The sequence below is a fragment of the Megalobrama amblycephala genome, linkage group LG11 (assembly GCF_018812025.1).
Source record: "Megalobrama amblycephala isolate DHTTF-2021 linkage group LG11, ASM1881202v1, whole genome shotgun sequence".
NCBI classification, from domain to species: Eukaryota; Metazoa; Chordata; class Actinopteri; order Cypriniformes; family Xenocyprididae; genus Megalobrama; species Megalobrama amblycephala.
In genome coordinates this window covers 35,932,196-35,948,542 of record NC_063054.1, presented here as the reverse complement: position 1 = coordinate 35,948,542, position 16,347 = coordinate 35,932,196, and the positions used below count along the sequence as shown (strand labels likewise).

General features: G+C 36.0%; 1 protein-coding gene across 1 annotated transcript; it reads left to right on the top strand.

Annotated features, from left to right (window-relative positions):
- Positions 1-478: 478 nt before the first annotated feature.
- LOC125278520 (prolyl endopeptidase) lies at positions 479-11,991 on the top strand. The gene is made up of 15 exons (XM_048207766.1): positions 479-647; positions 2,204-2,278; positions 2,377-2,510; positions 2,828-2,958; positions 3,051-3,260; positions 4,983-5,104; positions 5,180-5,285; positions 5,371-5,562; positions 6,462-6,659; positions 6,765-6,868; positions 6,946-7,082; positions 7,188-7,282; positions 8,175-8,306; positions 8,454-8,610; positions 10,641-11,991. The coding sequence occupies exons 1-15, from the start codon at positions 606-608 to the stop codon at positions 10,933-10,935; spliced, it is 2,130 nt and encodes a 709-aa protein (XP_048063723.1). The 5' UTR covers positions 479-605; the 3' UTR covers positions 10,936-11,991.
- Positions 11,992-16,347: the final 4,356 nt, after the last annotated feature.

Here is a 16,347-nt window from a genome sequence, read left to right as displayed (position 1 = left end):
AAGAAAAAAGAAAATAAGAAGAAGCTGAATTTATTAAAAGTTTGTGAACCACTGATTCTCAATACTGTGTGTGGTTACCTGGATGATCTACGACTGTTTTTGTGTTTTGTGATGGTTGTTCATGAGTCTCTTGTTTGTTCTGAGCTCTGTTCTTTAGAAAAATCCTCCAGGTCCTACAGACTCTTCGGTTTTCAAGCATTATTTGCATATTTGAACCCTTTCCAGCAGTGACTGAATGATTTTGAGATCCATTTTATCACACTGAGGACAACTGAGGGACTCAAACTCAACTATTAAAAAAGCTTCAAACATTCACTGATGCTCCAGAATACACTGAATAAAATAAACATGACTCATAAATATGAATTAGTACATTTGTTAGCAGAACCTTCATCAGGAGTCATTTCTGACTCCACCAGCAGAGGGCGCTGTGGTGATTTCAGCGCTCTTTCCTCCAACGCGTTGTCTTTGTACGGATTCTTTTCCTGTTGATTCCGGACATTGTGCTGCGGCTCTCGAACACACTGAACACCCCGACACTCGTCTCTGTTTATTTCATCATATCATTATTTCATCTGTTCATCAGCTCTGAAGATCACTGAATAATGGCTTTCCAGTATCCAAACGCCTATAGAGACGAATCAGTGGTGAGTGAGTGAATAACAGAGAGAAAGAGTACATGAATGAATAGATGGAAGGATGAATGAATGAGAACAGAGGGATAAAAGAATGAATGGATACGTAAATAAATAAATAATTGATAAATATATGAATGAATGACTGAAATAATAAATCAAAGCATGAGAGACTATACATTAATGGAATAATAAAGTTTAATGTTAATAATTGCTTTAATGAATAATGGATGAAGGATAGATCAATATTCATATATGTAATAGATTAGATAGTAATCAGGGCTGGGTAGGTTACTTTTAAAATGTATTTCACTACAGATTACAAAATACATGCTTTAAAAAGTAATTTGTAACGTATTTTGTTAGATTACCCAGGTTTTGTAACTTAATCTAAATACTTTAGAATACTTTGGAATACTAATATGTAACATAAAAACAAGGCGATTGCGAGTTTTTATCTCACAATTCTAACTTTTTTCTCAGAATTATGTGATATGAAGTTGCAAAATCATAATTGTGAGATAAAAACTCACAACATTGAGACAATTGAGAATTTTGAGAAAAAAGTCAGAATTGTAAGATAAACTCGTAAGTTTTCAGAAAAATGTCTGAATTGCAAGAAAAGAAGTCATCATTGTGAGATTTAAACTCACAATTGTGAGAAATAAGTCAGAATTGCAAGTTTTTAATCACGCAATTCTGACTTTATAACTTGCAATTGTGAGTTTATCTCACAATTTTGAGAAAAAAGTCAGAATTGTGAGATAAAAAGGTGCAATTTTGCTTTTTACAATTACAAGGGACTCACAGACAACTATTGCAAAACATGAAAACAGTCGTGGACCATCCAGTAATGACAGGATAGTTAAGATTCAAGAGTATGTAAAATTTTTGAATGGCAATTTTTATAAATTCAGTTATTTTGTCTTGTGGAGTGTATGTAAACATCTGTTAGGTGAAATAGTTTATTCAGGACAGTACTAAATAAAAATAACATGCAATTTTTATGATGCCTCTTATTTTGTTAAAATTATTACAAATCTTACATATTCTGCAAACTTTTAAGCAGAACTGTAGCTTAGGATGCGTTTGCAGACTGTCAGAGTCGGAGAATCACCTGTTTACATTAATTGCCTGCCACAGTTTAAATTCAAAGTAATCACTTTGGTAATCTAAAATACTTTTCAAATGTAACTGTAATTTGATTACCACCCATTTAAAATATAACTGCAATGACATACAGTTACTCAAATTTAGTATTTTAAATATGTAACTAAGTTACATGTATTTCGTTACTCCCCAACCCTGATAGTAATATATGTAAAGATAGATAAAATACAGGATTGATAATAGATGGATGAATAAATGAATACAAGAATGAATGGCTGGGATTATAAACGCATCCATGAATGAAGGAAAATAGAAGGATGATTGAGTAAATGAACTTATGAGAGACTGATTAAAGGTGAGGATGAATGAATTGGGGTCCTGGTTGTTTACTTGAAGATATCTTGTGACCATGTTGCCATGGTGACCTCACTGCTCATGTGATGCATGTGTGTTGTCAGGTGGACGACTATCATGGCTGTAAAATTTCTGACCCGTACATCTGGCTGGAGGATCCCGACAGTGAAAAAACACAGGTGATCTCCACACAACACCTGTCCACTCTCCTTATGAACATGTGACGTATGACTCTGAGATGTGACTCTTAATGTATGTCGCTTTATGCATCTGCCAGGCCTTTGTGAACGCTCAGAATCAGCTGACCCTGCCGTTCCTGGAGCAGTGTGAGGTCAGAGACGTCTTTAAGGATCGCATGACTGAACTCTACGACTATCCCAAATACAGCTGCCCCTTCAAACGCGGGAACAGGTGAGGTGTTGAGCAGCAAATCGGGATATTAGAATGATTTCTGAAGGATCATGTGACACTGAAGACTGGAGTAATGATGCTGAAAATTCAGCTTTGATCACAGGAATAAATTACATTTTATTATATATTCAAACAGAAGACTTTTTTTTTTTTTTGTATTAATATTTCACAATATTACTGTTTTTACTGATCAAATAAATGCAGCCTTGGTGAGCAGAAGAGACTTTTCAAAAACATTAACAAATCTTACTGATTCAAACTTTTATGTGTGTGTTTTTGGAAGCACTAACAAACTTTTTCCCCCCCTCGTCCTTTAGGTATTTTCACTTTTACAACACGGGTCTGCAGAACCAGAGTGTTTTGTACATGCAGGAGAACCTTGATGCAGAACCCAGCGTGTTTCTGGACCCAAACACCTTCTCCGAGGACGGGACGGTCGCTTTACGAGGTGCTGGATGTGTCTGTGTTTGTTTCGTGAAGCATGTGACGTCTGTTTCTACAGCGTGTGGATGTCAGCTAACGCCTGCAGCTTATTGGCAGGTTACGCGTTCTCCGAGGATGGCGAGTACCTGGCGTACGGTACCAGCGCGAGCGGATCGGACTGGGTCGAGATCCGTTTTTTGCGCGTGGACGGCGCCGTACTTCTGGAGGATCAACTGGAGAGGGTCAAATTCACCTGCATGTCCTGGACTCATGATGGAAAGGGACTCTTCTACAACTCTTACCCCGAGCAGGAGGGCAAGAGTGACGGTAAAGACACACAAACACACGTGATACACAAATTCACACATGCATCTGTAAGAGACGTGTTATTTTAGTATTATTATATATACTAAATTAGTATTTATTATTATTTTGCATTAGCATTTATTTTTATATTTTATTTTTTATTTTAGTTCAAGTTTTAGTCATTTTGTGCTTTTGTCATTTAGCTTTAACTTTATTTTTATTTTAGTTTTAGTCATTTTAGTACTTTCGTTCATCTTCAGAACACAAATGAAAATCTTTTTAATGAAATCTGAGAGCTTTCTGTTCCTCCATTGACAGTCTACGCAACTACCACTTTCAAGCTCCAGAAAGGTTGTAAAGACATCATTAAAGGGGTTATATGTAAGATTTTCACTTCAATAAAGCATTAAAATACCCCAATATGTTTGCAGATATTTAGGAAACATGCTAAGTTCACCTACTTATTCCGACACGGAACGCACATTTCAAAGTAGAATGTCTGGCTGTAGCATTGTGTTTCTGAGAAACGTCTGTCTTTGTTTTGGTCTGTGCGAAACCGTGTGCTGCCAGTTTATCCAGTGGTATTTCAACATCACAGGTTGCCAGTTGGCGGAAAACACCGCGTATTGCAACCATGGAAACCTGCAAACAAACTGGTTGAGAGAATCGCAGATTCTACTTGACCTAAAAAGCCTTTGCATCCATCTACAAACCTCTATGAATGACAGCATATTAAAACACAGATAAATCAACTTACAGTGTGTAAGTCTCCTCAGCTTTCATTGTCAATTGCGTTCCCTCTTGTTACGTGTCCTCAAGCTGGCAACCCGCGTCTTTGAAGGAGGGGGCGGGGCAAACAATATTTTGAATTTTGGCTGCAGTACCCATTTCGACCACTACATACCGCACCTTTAAAGTAATCATTGTGATTAATATTTTGTAAATAAATTGTGTTTTATTGTGCAAACAAAGCACTCGCGTCACTTCATAATATTGAGGTTAAGCCACTGGAGTCACATGGATTACTTTAATGATGTCTTTACTACCTTTCTGGGGCTTGAAAGTGGTAGTTGTGTAGGCTGTCAATGGAGGGACAGAAAGCTCATTCAAAATATATTAACTGACCCTTTGCAAAGATCTGCCCTCCTTAGTTACAGTTGCTTTGACCGACAAGCCATGGCGCTGTCACGCCACACAGAGTGAAAAATACATCGTGGAGCAAAGAGGACACTGACAACACAGACAAGACAAAGCAGGACTTATGATATTAAACAAAGTCCCAGCTTTCAAATGTGTAATTTTTTAAGAAATTTGAACAATAAAAAACGTTTTGTGGCTCTTTAATGTGTCGTGACAGATTGCTGTAGCGCCTCGTGAACCGATCATCTCTTCCTACTAGTTCATTTATAGCATCAAATAAACATGAATGAACATGAAATGGAATGGAAAAGGAATGTTGTTTCAAATGCGGAAAGACGTCAGTACACACCATTTTCAAAGATCAAGTCCACTGAGGTTAATCTTCTTACTCTTGATTGCTTTGTCGGACAAAATGTCGGATTCGGCGTTATGATTGGTTAGATCGCTTGTCAATCAAACTCCCGACGAAGGGTCAATTTGTGTTCCAAAGATGAATGAAGGTCTTACGGGTTTAAAGCGACATGAGGTTGAGTAATTAATGACAGAATTTTCATTTTTGGGTGAACTAAACACTTAATCAAACGCTCTCTGTCTGTCTCTCAGGGACTGAGACGTCCACTAACCTGCACCAGAAGTTGTACTATCACGTGTTGGGAACCCCTCAGTCTCAGGACGTCCTGTGTGCCGAATTTCCCGATCAGCCAAAATGGATGAGCGGTGCCGAGGTAACAAACACACACAGGCGGTACATAATTTCTGATCGTGTTTGAGGTGAATAATGTATGCCTGTGTGTTTTCAGGTGTCTGATGACGGCTGTTATGTGCTGTTGTCCATCCGAGAGGGCTGTGACCCGGTCAACAGACTGTGGTACTGTGACCTGAACGACGTGCCGCAGGGAATCACTGGTACAGATGCACAGAAACATTATTATTCGGACAAAAATACTTCTTTTCTTCTGCCAGTGTCTCATTCCTCTCTTAATGATGGTAGGTTTGTTGCCATGGGTGAAGCTGATCGATAACTTTGATGCGGAGTATGAATACGTCACAAATGAAGGAACCGTTTTCACTTTTAAAACCAACCTGGACGCTCCTCAATATCGACTCATCAATATCGACTTCGCCCAACCATCCGTCAGCCAGTGGAAAGAGCTCATTCCCCAACATGACAAAGACGTCATCGGTGAGCGGAGATGCTGTTTTTTTAAATCAAAACTTGAAATTCACTGTATTTACTACCTTAATAAATGTCACAGGACTTATTGTGCCCAAAACATCTGCATGCATAACTAGGGATGCAAAGGGGCGGGAAATTTCCAGAATTTCCGGAAACTTTCCAGGATTTTTGGAAACTTTCAGGAAATTTTTGGAAAGTTTATCTGGAAATTTACAGGATTTTTTCCACCCCTTTGCATCCCTAATTATAACAAAAAAAGGTTATTTTCATAATCTACAAATTTAGATGTATTTACTTTCTCCCTCTGAAAAAATGTTTCTAACCCACTTTTAACAGTCCAATCAAAAATATTGAAAAAAATGTCCTGTCATAAATATTTTTCTCACTGAATATTCTGTTACAGATATTTTGTCATATTATGGAATTTAAATGTATTACTAATGCACACACACACACACACATATATATATATATATATATATATATATATATTTTTTTTTTAATATATTTATATATTAAAATATATTTATATATATTTTTATTATATTAATATATATATATTTTTTTTTCCATTAATATCTTTATTAATTAATTTATATAATTTATATATAGAGTAATTTATTATTCAATATTATTTTATGTGATTGTGTATTTTATTTTTATTTTTTAGATTTATTTTTAATTTAATTAAATTTATATATATATATATATATATATATATATATATATATATATGATTTATTATTATTTTTTATATGTTATTATGTGTAAATTATTTTTATTTTTTAATTAATTATTATTAATTATATTAAATGTTATTTTAATTTTAAATATTATTTTGTCAGTTGTTTTTTATGACGATAATGATAATTAAAACATAATTTCTCTTTATCTCTCTCTTTCAGTGTTTGCTACCTGTACATACTCCAGCTTCCTGTTTGTGTGTTTCCTCCATGACGTGAAGAACGTCTTGAAGATGTTCCATCTGTCTTCGGGGGAGGAGATACGCACGTTTCCACTGGACGTCGGCTCAATTGTGGGCTTCACTGGGAGGAAGAAAGACTCTGAGATCTTTTACAGCTTCACCTCATTTTTGTCTCCAGGTCCGTCAAGATTCAGAAGCTTCCAACCTTAATAACTCATTAATAACAATCAGGTAATGTTGTAACAGGTGTGTATTGAGTGACGTGTGCTGTGCTTTCCTGCAGCGATCATCTATCATTGTGATCTGACTAAAGAGCCGCTGCAGCCACACACCTTCAGAGAGGTCACGGTGAAGGGCTTCAGTCCTGCTGACTACCAGACCACTCAGGTACAGCAGCACGCTTGTTCATCTGTCTCTCTGTGGTTTGATCACCTTTGCTTTATGTCTGTCTGTGTTTCTTACAGGTGTTTTATCCCAGTAAAGACGGCACCCAAATCCCAATGTTTATTGTCCATAAAAAAGGAATCAAGTTGGATGGTTCCCATCCTGCCTTCCTATACGGATACGGAGGTTTCAATATTTCCATCACACCCAGCTACAGGTACAATACAAACCAAACACAAAAACATATAGCCGATCACACACTCCACACATGCATCCCCCTCCTGTTCCTATAAACGTCTGTCTCTCACCGTTTGTTTTTCAGCGTTTCACGGCTGATATTCGTCAGGCATCTGGGAGGAGTTTTAGCTGTGGCCAACATCCGAGGAGGTGGAGAATATGGAGAGACGTGGCATAAAGGCATGTGACTGTAATTCTGCAGTTAATCAGGGATTGATCTGTGCATATGTTCTGAATAGATTACTGGAAAATTGCATACTATACATTATATGCTGCCTACTATTTAAAATAATTGTACACTACCAATGAAAAGTTTGGGGTCAGTAAGATCTTTGGTAGCACTTTAGTTTAGGGTCCAATTCTCACTATTAACTATTTATTAGCATGCATATTACTAGGATATTGGCTGTTTATTAGTACTTATAAAGCACATATTAATGCCTTATTCTGCATGACCTTATTCTACATCCCTTAATCCTACCCAATACCTAAACTTAACAACTACCTTACTAACTATTAATAAGCAGTGATTAGGAGTTAATAGAGGCAAAAGTGAAAATTGGACCCTAATCTAAAGTGTGACCAGATTTTTTTTATTTTGAAAGAAATTATTAGTTATAATCAGCAAGGGTGCACTAAATTAATCAAACATGGTGACATTTATAATGCTACAAAAGATTTTTAATTCAAATATATCCGTTTCCACAAAAATATTGTTTTCAACATTGATGATAATAAGAAATGTTTTTTGAGCATTTCTTATTTGAATGATTTCTGAAGGATCATGTGACACTGAAGACTGGAGTAATGATTCTGAAAATTCAGCTTTGATCACAGGAATAAATTACATTTTAAAGTATATTCAAACAGAAAACAGTTATTTTAAATTGTAATAATATTTCACAATATTACTGTTTTTACTGTATTTTTGAGCAAATAAAAGCAGCCTTGGTGAGCAGAAGAGACATATCGACCCCAAATTTTTGTAGAAATAGTGTGTACTATAACTCAGCCCGGTGATCTTAAACATTTTGTTGCATTTGAATGAAAAGTCTCTTTTCTCTTTGTGCAGCGGGGATGTTGGCCAATAAGCAGAACTGTTTCACTGACTTTCAGTGTGCAGCCGAGTATCTGATAAAGGAGGGTTACACTTCCTCCAGCAAACTCACCATCAACGGAGGCTCCAACGGGGGGCTGCTCGTGGGTACGACACACACACACATACACACACACACACACACACACACACACACACACACACACACACACACACACACACACACACACACATACTCAGACACACATGTTTGTGTTCTCCTGGTACTGAGTTCTTGACTCCTCTCTTCTGCAGCGGCGTGTGTGAATCAGAGGCCTGATCTGTTCGGCTGTGCTGTGGCTCAGGTCGGAGTCATGGACATGTTAAAGTTTCATAAGTTCACCATCGGACACGCATGGACCACTGATTTCGGCTGCTCTGAAATCAAAGAGCAGTTTGATTGGTTAATCAAGTGAGTTTACTTTCACTCAATCCATTGATGCACAGAAACATTTAATTCTAAAAGCAGCAGAGGCAGTGACACATCTGAGACAAATAAATACATGTCAATTAAATGTATAGTTTGGATCTAATCACTCATGTCTACAGTAAGAATCATAATAGAGTAAATCACCTTCTGAAAGTAACTTAACACTTCAAATGAAGATTGTATCAATTATATTGTTACACCAGTATGCGGCGACAGGTGACTGTTAAAAAATGTATTTGTCATTGAATCATTCATTCAAGAGATTCGTTTAAAAATGCTGATTCATCCAGTAATGAAACAAGTGAAGCCTAAATGAGTGAGTCATTGAATCATTCATTCAACTGATTAAAAAATAAATAAAATTTATAAATTCAATAAAAAAAAAATCAAATTAAATATTTCTTAAAACAGACTGCAGCGATTAACAATTTGTCATGTTGTTTTGTTTAGTTGTCTATACAGAATCGTGGGAGAATCAAAATCTCTTTAAACAAAAAAAATATGATTCTTAGTTTATTCAGAATCGTGCAGCTTTATTAAATAGCAATATTTTAAAAATAACAAAACTAATAAGTACTTAAAATTGCTAAAACTTAAAGTAAAGGCTGACCCCAGACAATAAAATGTGATTTTGTAACTATATATATATATATATATATATATATATATATATATATATATATATATATATATATATATATATATATATATATATATATATTAGGGCTGCACGATATATCGCATGAGATTGTCGCGCATTTCATCAGTAAAGCCGGTTCCCTGATTACCGCTAAATCACCATCGCCTGCTTTCAAATGGAGCGGCATTTAATAGACGATTTAGTGGTAATCAGGGAACCGGCTGTACTGACGAAATGCGCATGACAATCTCATGTGATATATCGTGCAGCCCTAAAATATATAAATATATATATATATATATATATATATATATATATATATATATATATATATATAAAATTACTATTTAAAAAAAAAAAAAAAAAAAAAATATATATATATATATATATATATATATATATATATATACACTGTGTGCAGAATTATTAGGTTGATTAGGTTCTGATCATATTTTTTTCCAAGCACATTTTACCAATTCCAATCCACATCAATCTTAATAACTCCTATTAATATTGTTTTTAATCATTTATAAGTGGTATATAATTGTTCATGAAGGCTGGAAATGAAAAACACCTTATATTCAGGTGTGCAGAATTATTAGGCAGGTCTTCTTTTACAGGCAAAATGAGATTTAAAAGAGATTTAACTCAGACTGAAAAGTCAAAAATTATTAAATACTCATGAGAAGGATGCAATACTAATGCAATACTAGAAATTGCAAAGTGTTAAAGCATGACCAAGGGACAGCAAAATGCTCATTGGGTCAGCGGGGTCATACAAAAACAGGTGGAAAAGAAAAGACACGTTAACTGCAAAATAATTAAGAATTAAGGTGAAGAATTAAGTGTGAAACCATCAGGAACCCTTTAGTCTCCAGCGCCACCATTTCCCAGAACTGCAACCTACCTGGAGTCTCCAGAAGTGCAAGGTGTCAGGATCTCAGAGACTTAGGTTAGGTAAAGAATCCTAAAAAATGATCCGCTCTTAATAAGAATCACAAGCTGAAGTGTTATAAAATACATGAAGACTGGGTTTTTATAGGCCTTATAAACAGACAGCTTGAGAGTGACTCCTGAAGGACCAGCACCACATCCTCTTGTACCACTGTTTGAAGAATTTATCTTCCAGAATCTGGCAGTAAGTTTTGGAAGATCATTTTTAGACCATCTCTGCGAGACGGACATTTCAGGATAAGAGATGGACTGAAAGTGTACTCCTACACCTTACTGCCAGATTCTGGAAGTCATTTCTAACTTTCATTCAGTGAGATAACATGGACAATTTGCCATGGTTTAGTGTTAAGATTTCTTCTATCTTTTGGAAAATATAGTTTTAAAGAGCTGATCCTGATTCAATGTTCTGATCCTGCAGGTATTCTCCTCTTCACAATATCCGTGTTCCAGAAGGTGACGGTGTTCAGTACCCCGCCGTACTGTTGTTGACAGGTGACCACGATGACCGCGTGGTGCCGCTGCACTCATTGAAGTATATCGCCACCCTGCAGAATGTGATTGGTCACTGGCCCGGCCAGTCAAACCCTCTCTTTATCTATGTGGACACAAAGTCAGGCCACGGCGCAGGAAAACCCACCAGTAAAGTAATTCAGGAGGTGGCAGACACGTACGCCTTCATCGCTCGCTGCCTGAACCTCAGCTGGCTCGAATGAAACGTTACGAGGCTCTTAACCTCCTCTAAGCTGTTCCTCTACTCCTGCAGGTTTATTCTTCTTACAGTCCGATTTAATTCTTGCCTGTTTGCGCTCCTGTTCACTGAAATACTCACTTTTCTTGGTCTCTGTCTTTCTCACTCCTCCACAGTTTCATTATTTGATGTTACTTTCTACTAGACACGCTAAAATCATTTCAAACAGGAAGTGTTGGCTGAATGCTCTAACCTGAACTGCATTCATGACTGATTTCATATCAGTTCACCATGTGTCACGGCTGTGTACGGGATACACTGGGCTCTTGTGCTTAGGAAATATTATAATTACTGAGGTCACGGGGTGAAGTGTCATAACCTCTCAAGCACTTTACTAAAACTGTATTTATTTGATGACAGAAAGGCATGAACAGTTACAGTTTATGGATCACTGCATCACTTCAATGTACAGCATCCATAAAGAAATCATTTTGCAAGTGAATCTCATGAAAACATGTTCAGATCACATTTTGCCTCCAAAAACTAAAAGAAATAAATGTAAATTATGCGTAAAGAAAATGAATTCTGATTTTTTTAGGATTTTTATTCTTTGTTACACTAATTTTTAATGGATGTTAAGCACATTTAATCTTGGGGTTGAGTTTAATGATTTTATTTTTCATTACTGTAATCTGTCTGGACATGTTTCCCATTAATTCTCATTACTCAATATGAGAATATAATACATATTTTCATTCAGCATTAATGATATAAATGTGCATATAAATACTTTGTAATGTTACTGTAATGACAATGAGTATTTGCATACAGTACTGAGAATTGGGGAGGATGTCATGAAAAAGTCACATTATTTCTTTTGATTGGAGTTGAAATATAACCTGAGCATGTTCTTAACATGAGATTCACCCTTACAGTGTTTGTGAGAATGTGTTCATTTGTTTGAATGAGCTATATCTCGACAGAAATCCGTTTCTACCTCCACATTTATGCAGATGGTTTTAACTTTAAAGGGAAAAGCAAACAAAATAACCGAGTACAATAAAACCCATTTGAACATGAATAGTGTGTGTGTTCAGTAAGATCAGAACATGGCTGTTTTGGTTTGTGTTCTATTAGGTTATTTCACTTCGCCTGGCAGAATTAGCATTTCATATACCTTTTTAAAGACTAAAGGGAAATTATTAAACTCTTTTATGTGGATTCTAATATATACACTCATATACAATCAAATATTATTACTCACATTATCAGTGTGAATTGAATTTCTGCAGTGTCTCACTGTCTTCCTCTGCTGGCTGGTGGCAGGATTACATGCCCACATCCCATCATACAAAACTAAAGCAATTTCAGCATTATGTCATATCACTATATGGCTATTTTAGGGTCATTATAATGATGTGTAATGATATTTGACTTTGAGCTTGTCTATTACACACAGACACAAACATACACACACACATACATATATATATATATATATATATATATATATATATATATACACACACACACACACACACACACACACACATATATATATATATATATATATATATATATATATATATATATATATATATATATATATATATATATATATCAGGTTTTACATATCAGGACATAAAAAAAAAATCATCTGGTCTTCGGTAGGTCTTAAAATTAGGTAAATACAACCTCAGATAAACAACACATGACATATTACACTGTCATTATTTATTTAACAAAAATACAGCCAAAATGGAGGAGCCATGTGTGACAAACTAAGCACACCCTATGATTTAAATGCTTGTACAACCCGAATTCCGTGAATGTTGGGATGTTTTTTTAAATTTGAATAAAATGAAAACTAAAATACTTTCAAATCACATGAGCCAATATTTTATTCACAATAGAACATAGATAACATAAATGTTTAAACTGAGAAATTTTACACTTTTATGCACAAAATGAGCTCATTTCTATTTTGATGCCTGCTACAGGTCTCAAAAAAGTTGGCACAGGGGCAACAAATGGCTGAAAAAGCAAGACATTTTGAAAAGATTCAGCTGGGAGAACATCTAGCAACTAATTAAGTTAATTGATATCAGATCTGTAACATGATTAGCTATAAAAGGGATGTCCTAGAGAGGCAGAGTCTCTAAGAAGTAAAGATGGGCAGAGGCTCTTCATTCTGTGAAAGAGTGTGTAAAAAGATTGAGGAAAACAATGTTCCTCAACGTCAAATTGCAAAGGCTTTTCAAATCTCATCATCTACAGTGCATAACATCATCAAAAGATTCAGAAAAACTGGAGAAATCTCTGTGCGTAAGGGACAAGGCCGAAGACCTTTATTGGATGCCCGCAGGGCTGGCCCAAGCTTTTATGGGCCCTAAGCAGAATTTCATTTCGGGGGCCCCTCGGTTAAAATAACTTAAGATAAACAGTATCTTCTTCTATAAAAAATAAATGTAAATGTACAAAACGGACAATATTAAATTAAAAACTTAAATAATGACATAAAATTACCAGTTCCGATAGACCTGTAGGAAGATAACAATAATAAATGTATTAACATTAAAGGAACAGTTCACCCAAAAATGAAAATTCCTGAAAGAATTTCTTTCTTCTGCTGAACACAAAATAGGATATTTTGAAGAATGTGGGTTGCTGGTCACCAACTCTTTGGTTACTCACATTCTTCAAAATTTCTTATTTTGTGTTCAGCAGAAGAAAGAAATTAATACAGGTTTGGAACAATATGAGAGTGAGTAAATAATGACAATTTTCATTTTTGGGTGAACTGTCCCTTTAAGGACAAGGGAAGCATGTTTACTATTAGGCAGATGTTACTTTAAGACCTGCACACATCTAAAAAACAGACACGCATCCGATTTACTCTCAACTGATTACTTTCACTTTAGACATAACCAACTGTGTTTATGTAAACCTTGTGTGTATTTGACAGTATTAGTGCAATCAGACGCGAAAGATAAAGTCCACTATTCAGGCGTTGTTTGCCAGGCTTTTAGTGTGCGCATGTCAGAATGAAATTAATGAAATGTTTAACCGGCAAGGCTTTGAAGCACATGGCAATAATGAACTTTTGTGATTGCGAATAAGTGCAGAGTCCTTTGAGTGTAACTCTACCGCTGCGTTAACGTGATGCAAATGTACGTCGAGTTGCACAGTAATGGGACGGAGGTGCCAGAACAGCAACTGAGGGAATAAGCGCTGTGAAAATCAAGCTGTCATTTAATTTGCTCTTGGGGGCCCCTTGCTGGTGGCGGGGCCCTAAGCAGCTGCTTAGTTTGCTTATAGGGAGGGCCGGCTCTGGATGCCTGTGGTCTTCGGGCATCCACATTACTAAATGGGCCCTGGAATACTTCCAGAAACCACTGTCGTAAACACAATCCGCCGTGCCATCTGCAGATGCCAACTAAAGCTCTATCATGCAAAAAGGAAGCCATGTGTGAACATGGTCCAGAAGCGCCGTTGTGTCCCGTGGGCCAAGGCTCATTTAAATTGCACTGTTTCAAAGTGGAAAAGTGTTCTATGGTCAGACGAGTCCAAATTCAAAATTCTTATCAGAAATCATGGACACTATGTCCTCCGGGCTAAAGAGTTTATGCACAGCTCTCTTAAGGTCCTGCCACAGCATTTCTATCAGGTTGAGGTCTGGACTTTGACTGGGCCACTACAACACCTTGATTATTTTCTTTTTCAGCCATTCTGCTGTAGATTTGCTGGTGTTCTTATGATCATTGTCCTGTTGTATGACCCAATTTCAGCCAAGCTTGAGCTGTTAGACAGATGGCCTCACATTTTTCTCTAGAATACTTTGGAATACAGATGAGTTCATGGTCGACTCAATGACCTCCACTGCCATGATGGACAGTTGATACATATAAGTTGTTTGTGCTGATATGTTGTGTTTGGTTTTTGCCAAACGTAAGGCTGTGCATTATGGCCAAACATCTCCACTTTGGTCTCGTCTGTTCCAGAAGTCTTGTGGTTTGTTCAGATGCAACTTTGCAAACCTAAGCCGTGCTGCCATGTTGTATTTAGAGAGGAGAGGTCTACTGGAAACCCTTCCAAACAGGCCATAATTGTCTTGCCTTTTCTAAGTGTACTGTCAAGAACTGTAACATTTAACATGTTAGGCCTGTAGAGTCTGAGATGAAGCTCTTGGGTTTTTTGCAATTTCTCTGAGCATGACACGGTCTGACCTTGGGGTGAATTTGCTGGGATGTCCACTTCTGGGAAGATTGGCAACTGTCCTGACTGTTTTCCACTTGTGAATAATCCTCCTTACTGTAAATGATGGACTTCAAATGGTTGGAAATGGCCTTGTAACCCTTCCTAGATTAATTGGCAGCAACTATTGCTTCTCTAAGATCATTGCTGATGTCTTTCCTCTTTGGCATTGTGTTAACACACACCTGAAGCCTCCAGACCAGCAAACTGCCAAAACTTCTGCTTTTATAGAGTTGGTCATGCTTGATGATGATCAATTAATCAAAGGCATTTGATTAGCAGCGCCTGACTGCTACTTACCCTATTTTTATGGAAGCAGTAAGTGTGTGTTTAGTTTGTCACACATGGCTTCTCCATTTTGGCCTAGTTTTGTTAAATAAACCATGACATGGTGCAGTATGTCATGATTTGTTGTTCAACTGAGGTTGTATTTACCTCATTTTAAGACCTGCCAAAGACCAGATGATTTTTTTTATTATGTCCTGATATGTAAAACCATAGAATTTAAAAAGGTTAGGGTTAAGCCATAAATGGCACAAAATCTCATCTCAGCACTTCTGATGAATGGCTACGCTATTTTTAATTTGGTCAATTCATCTGAATATCAACATTTGTGAGATTTAGTCAGGTTAATTTGTCTAATTTTGTGTCTCTGGAAAATAGTGATCTACGACATTGCATTATGTTGAATATCATTTTTTTTTTTTTTGTCTCTATTTGTTGAGGGATTTGTGGACACATTAATGCTTTTAGATTTGTGGAGTAAAAGTTATAGTTTTTATTTTCAAATAAAAAGTTAAAATTAGACCCTTGGGGTAAGATGAGCCATCCAGATTTGACACAGAATGCACCAAGTGCATGTAGTTTCTTTTGTTATTTTTTTTTATTTAATATTTATTGTAATTAATGAGGTTATTATTTAATATTTCCATTAATTATATGTACATTTCAGATATATTTGCTTTCATAAAAAAACCTATTGAAAAACCTATTTCACAGTGTTTCTATTATTACATTTCTTCAATTAAAATATGGGCAATTAAATAAGTAAATATTTAAATATTATGCCTGCATAAGTCATAGAAAAACTGTACCTTTCAGATAAATCTCTTTTACTCGGATTCTGCTTTATCTGTCATTGATTATTCGACTAAATTGTCAAAATAAAATTTTAAATAGAATA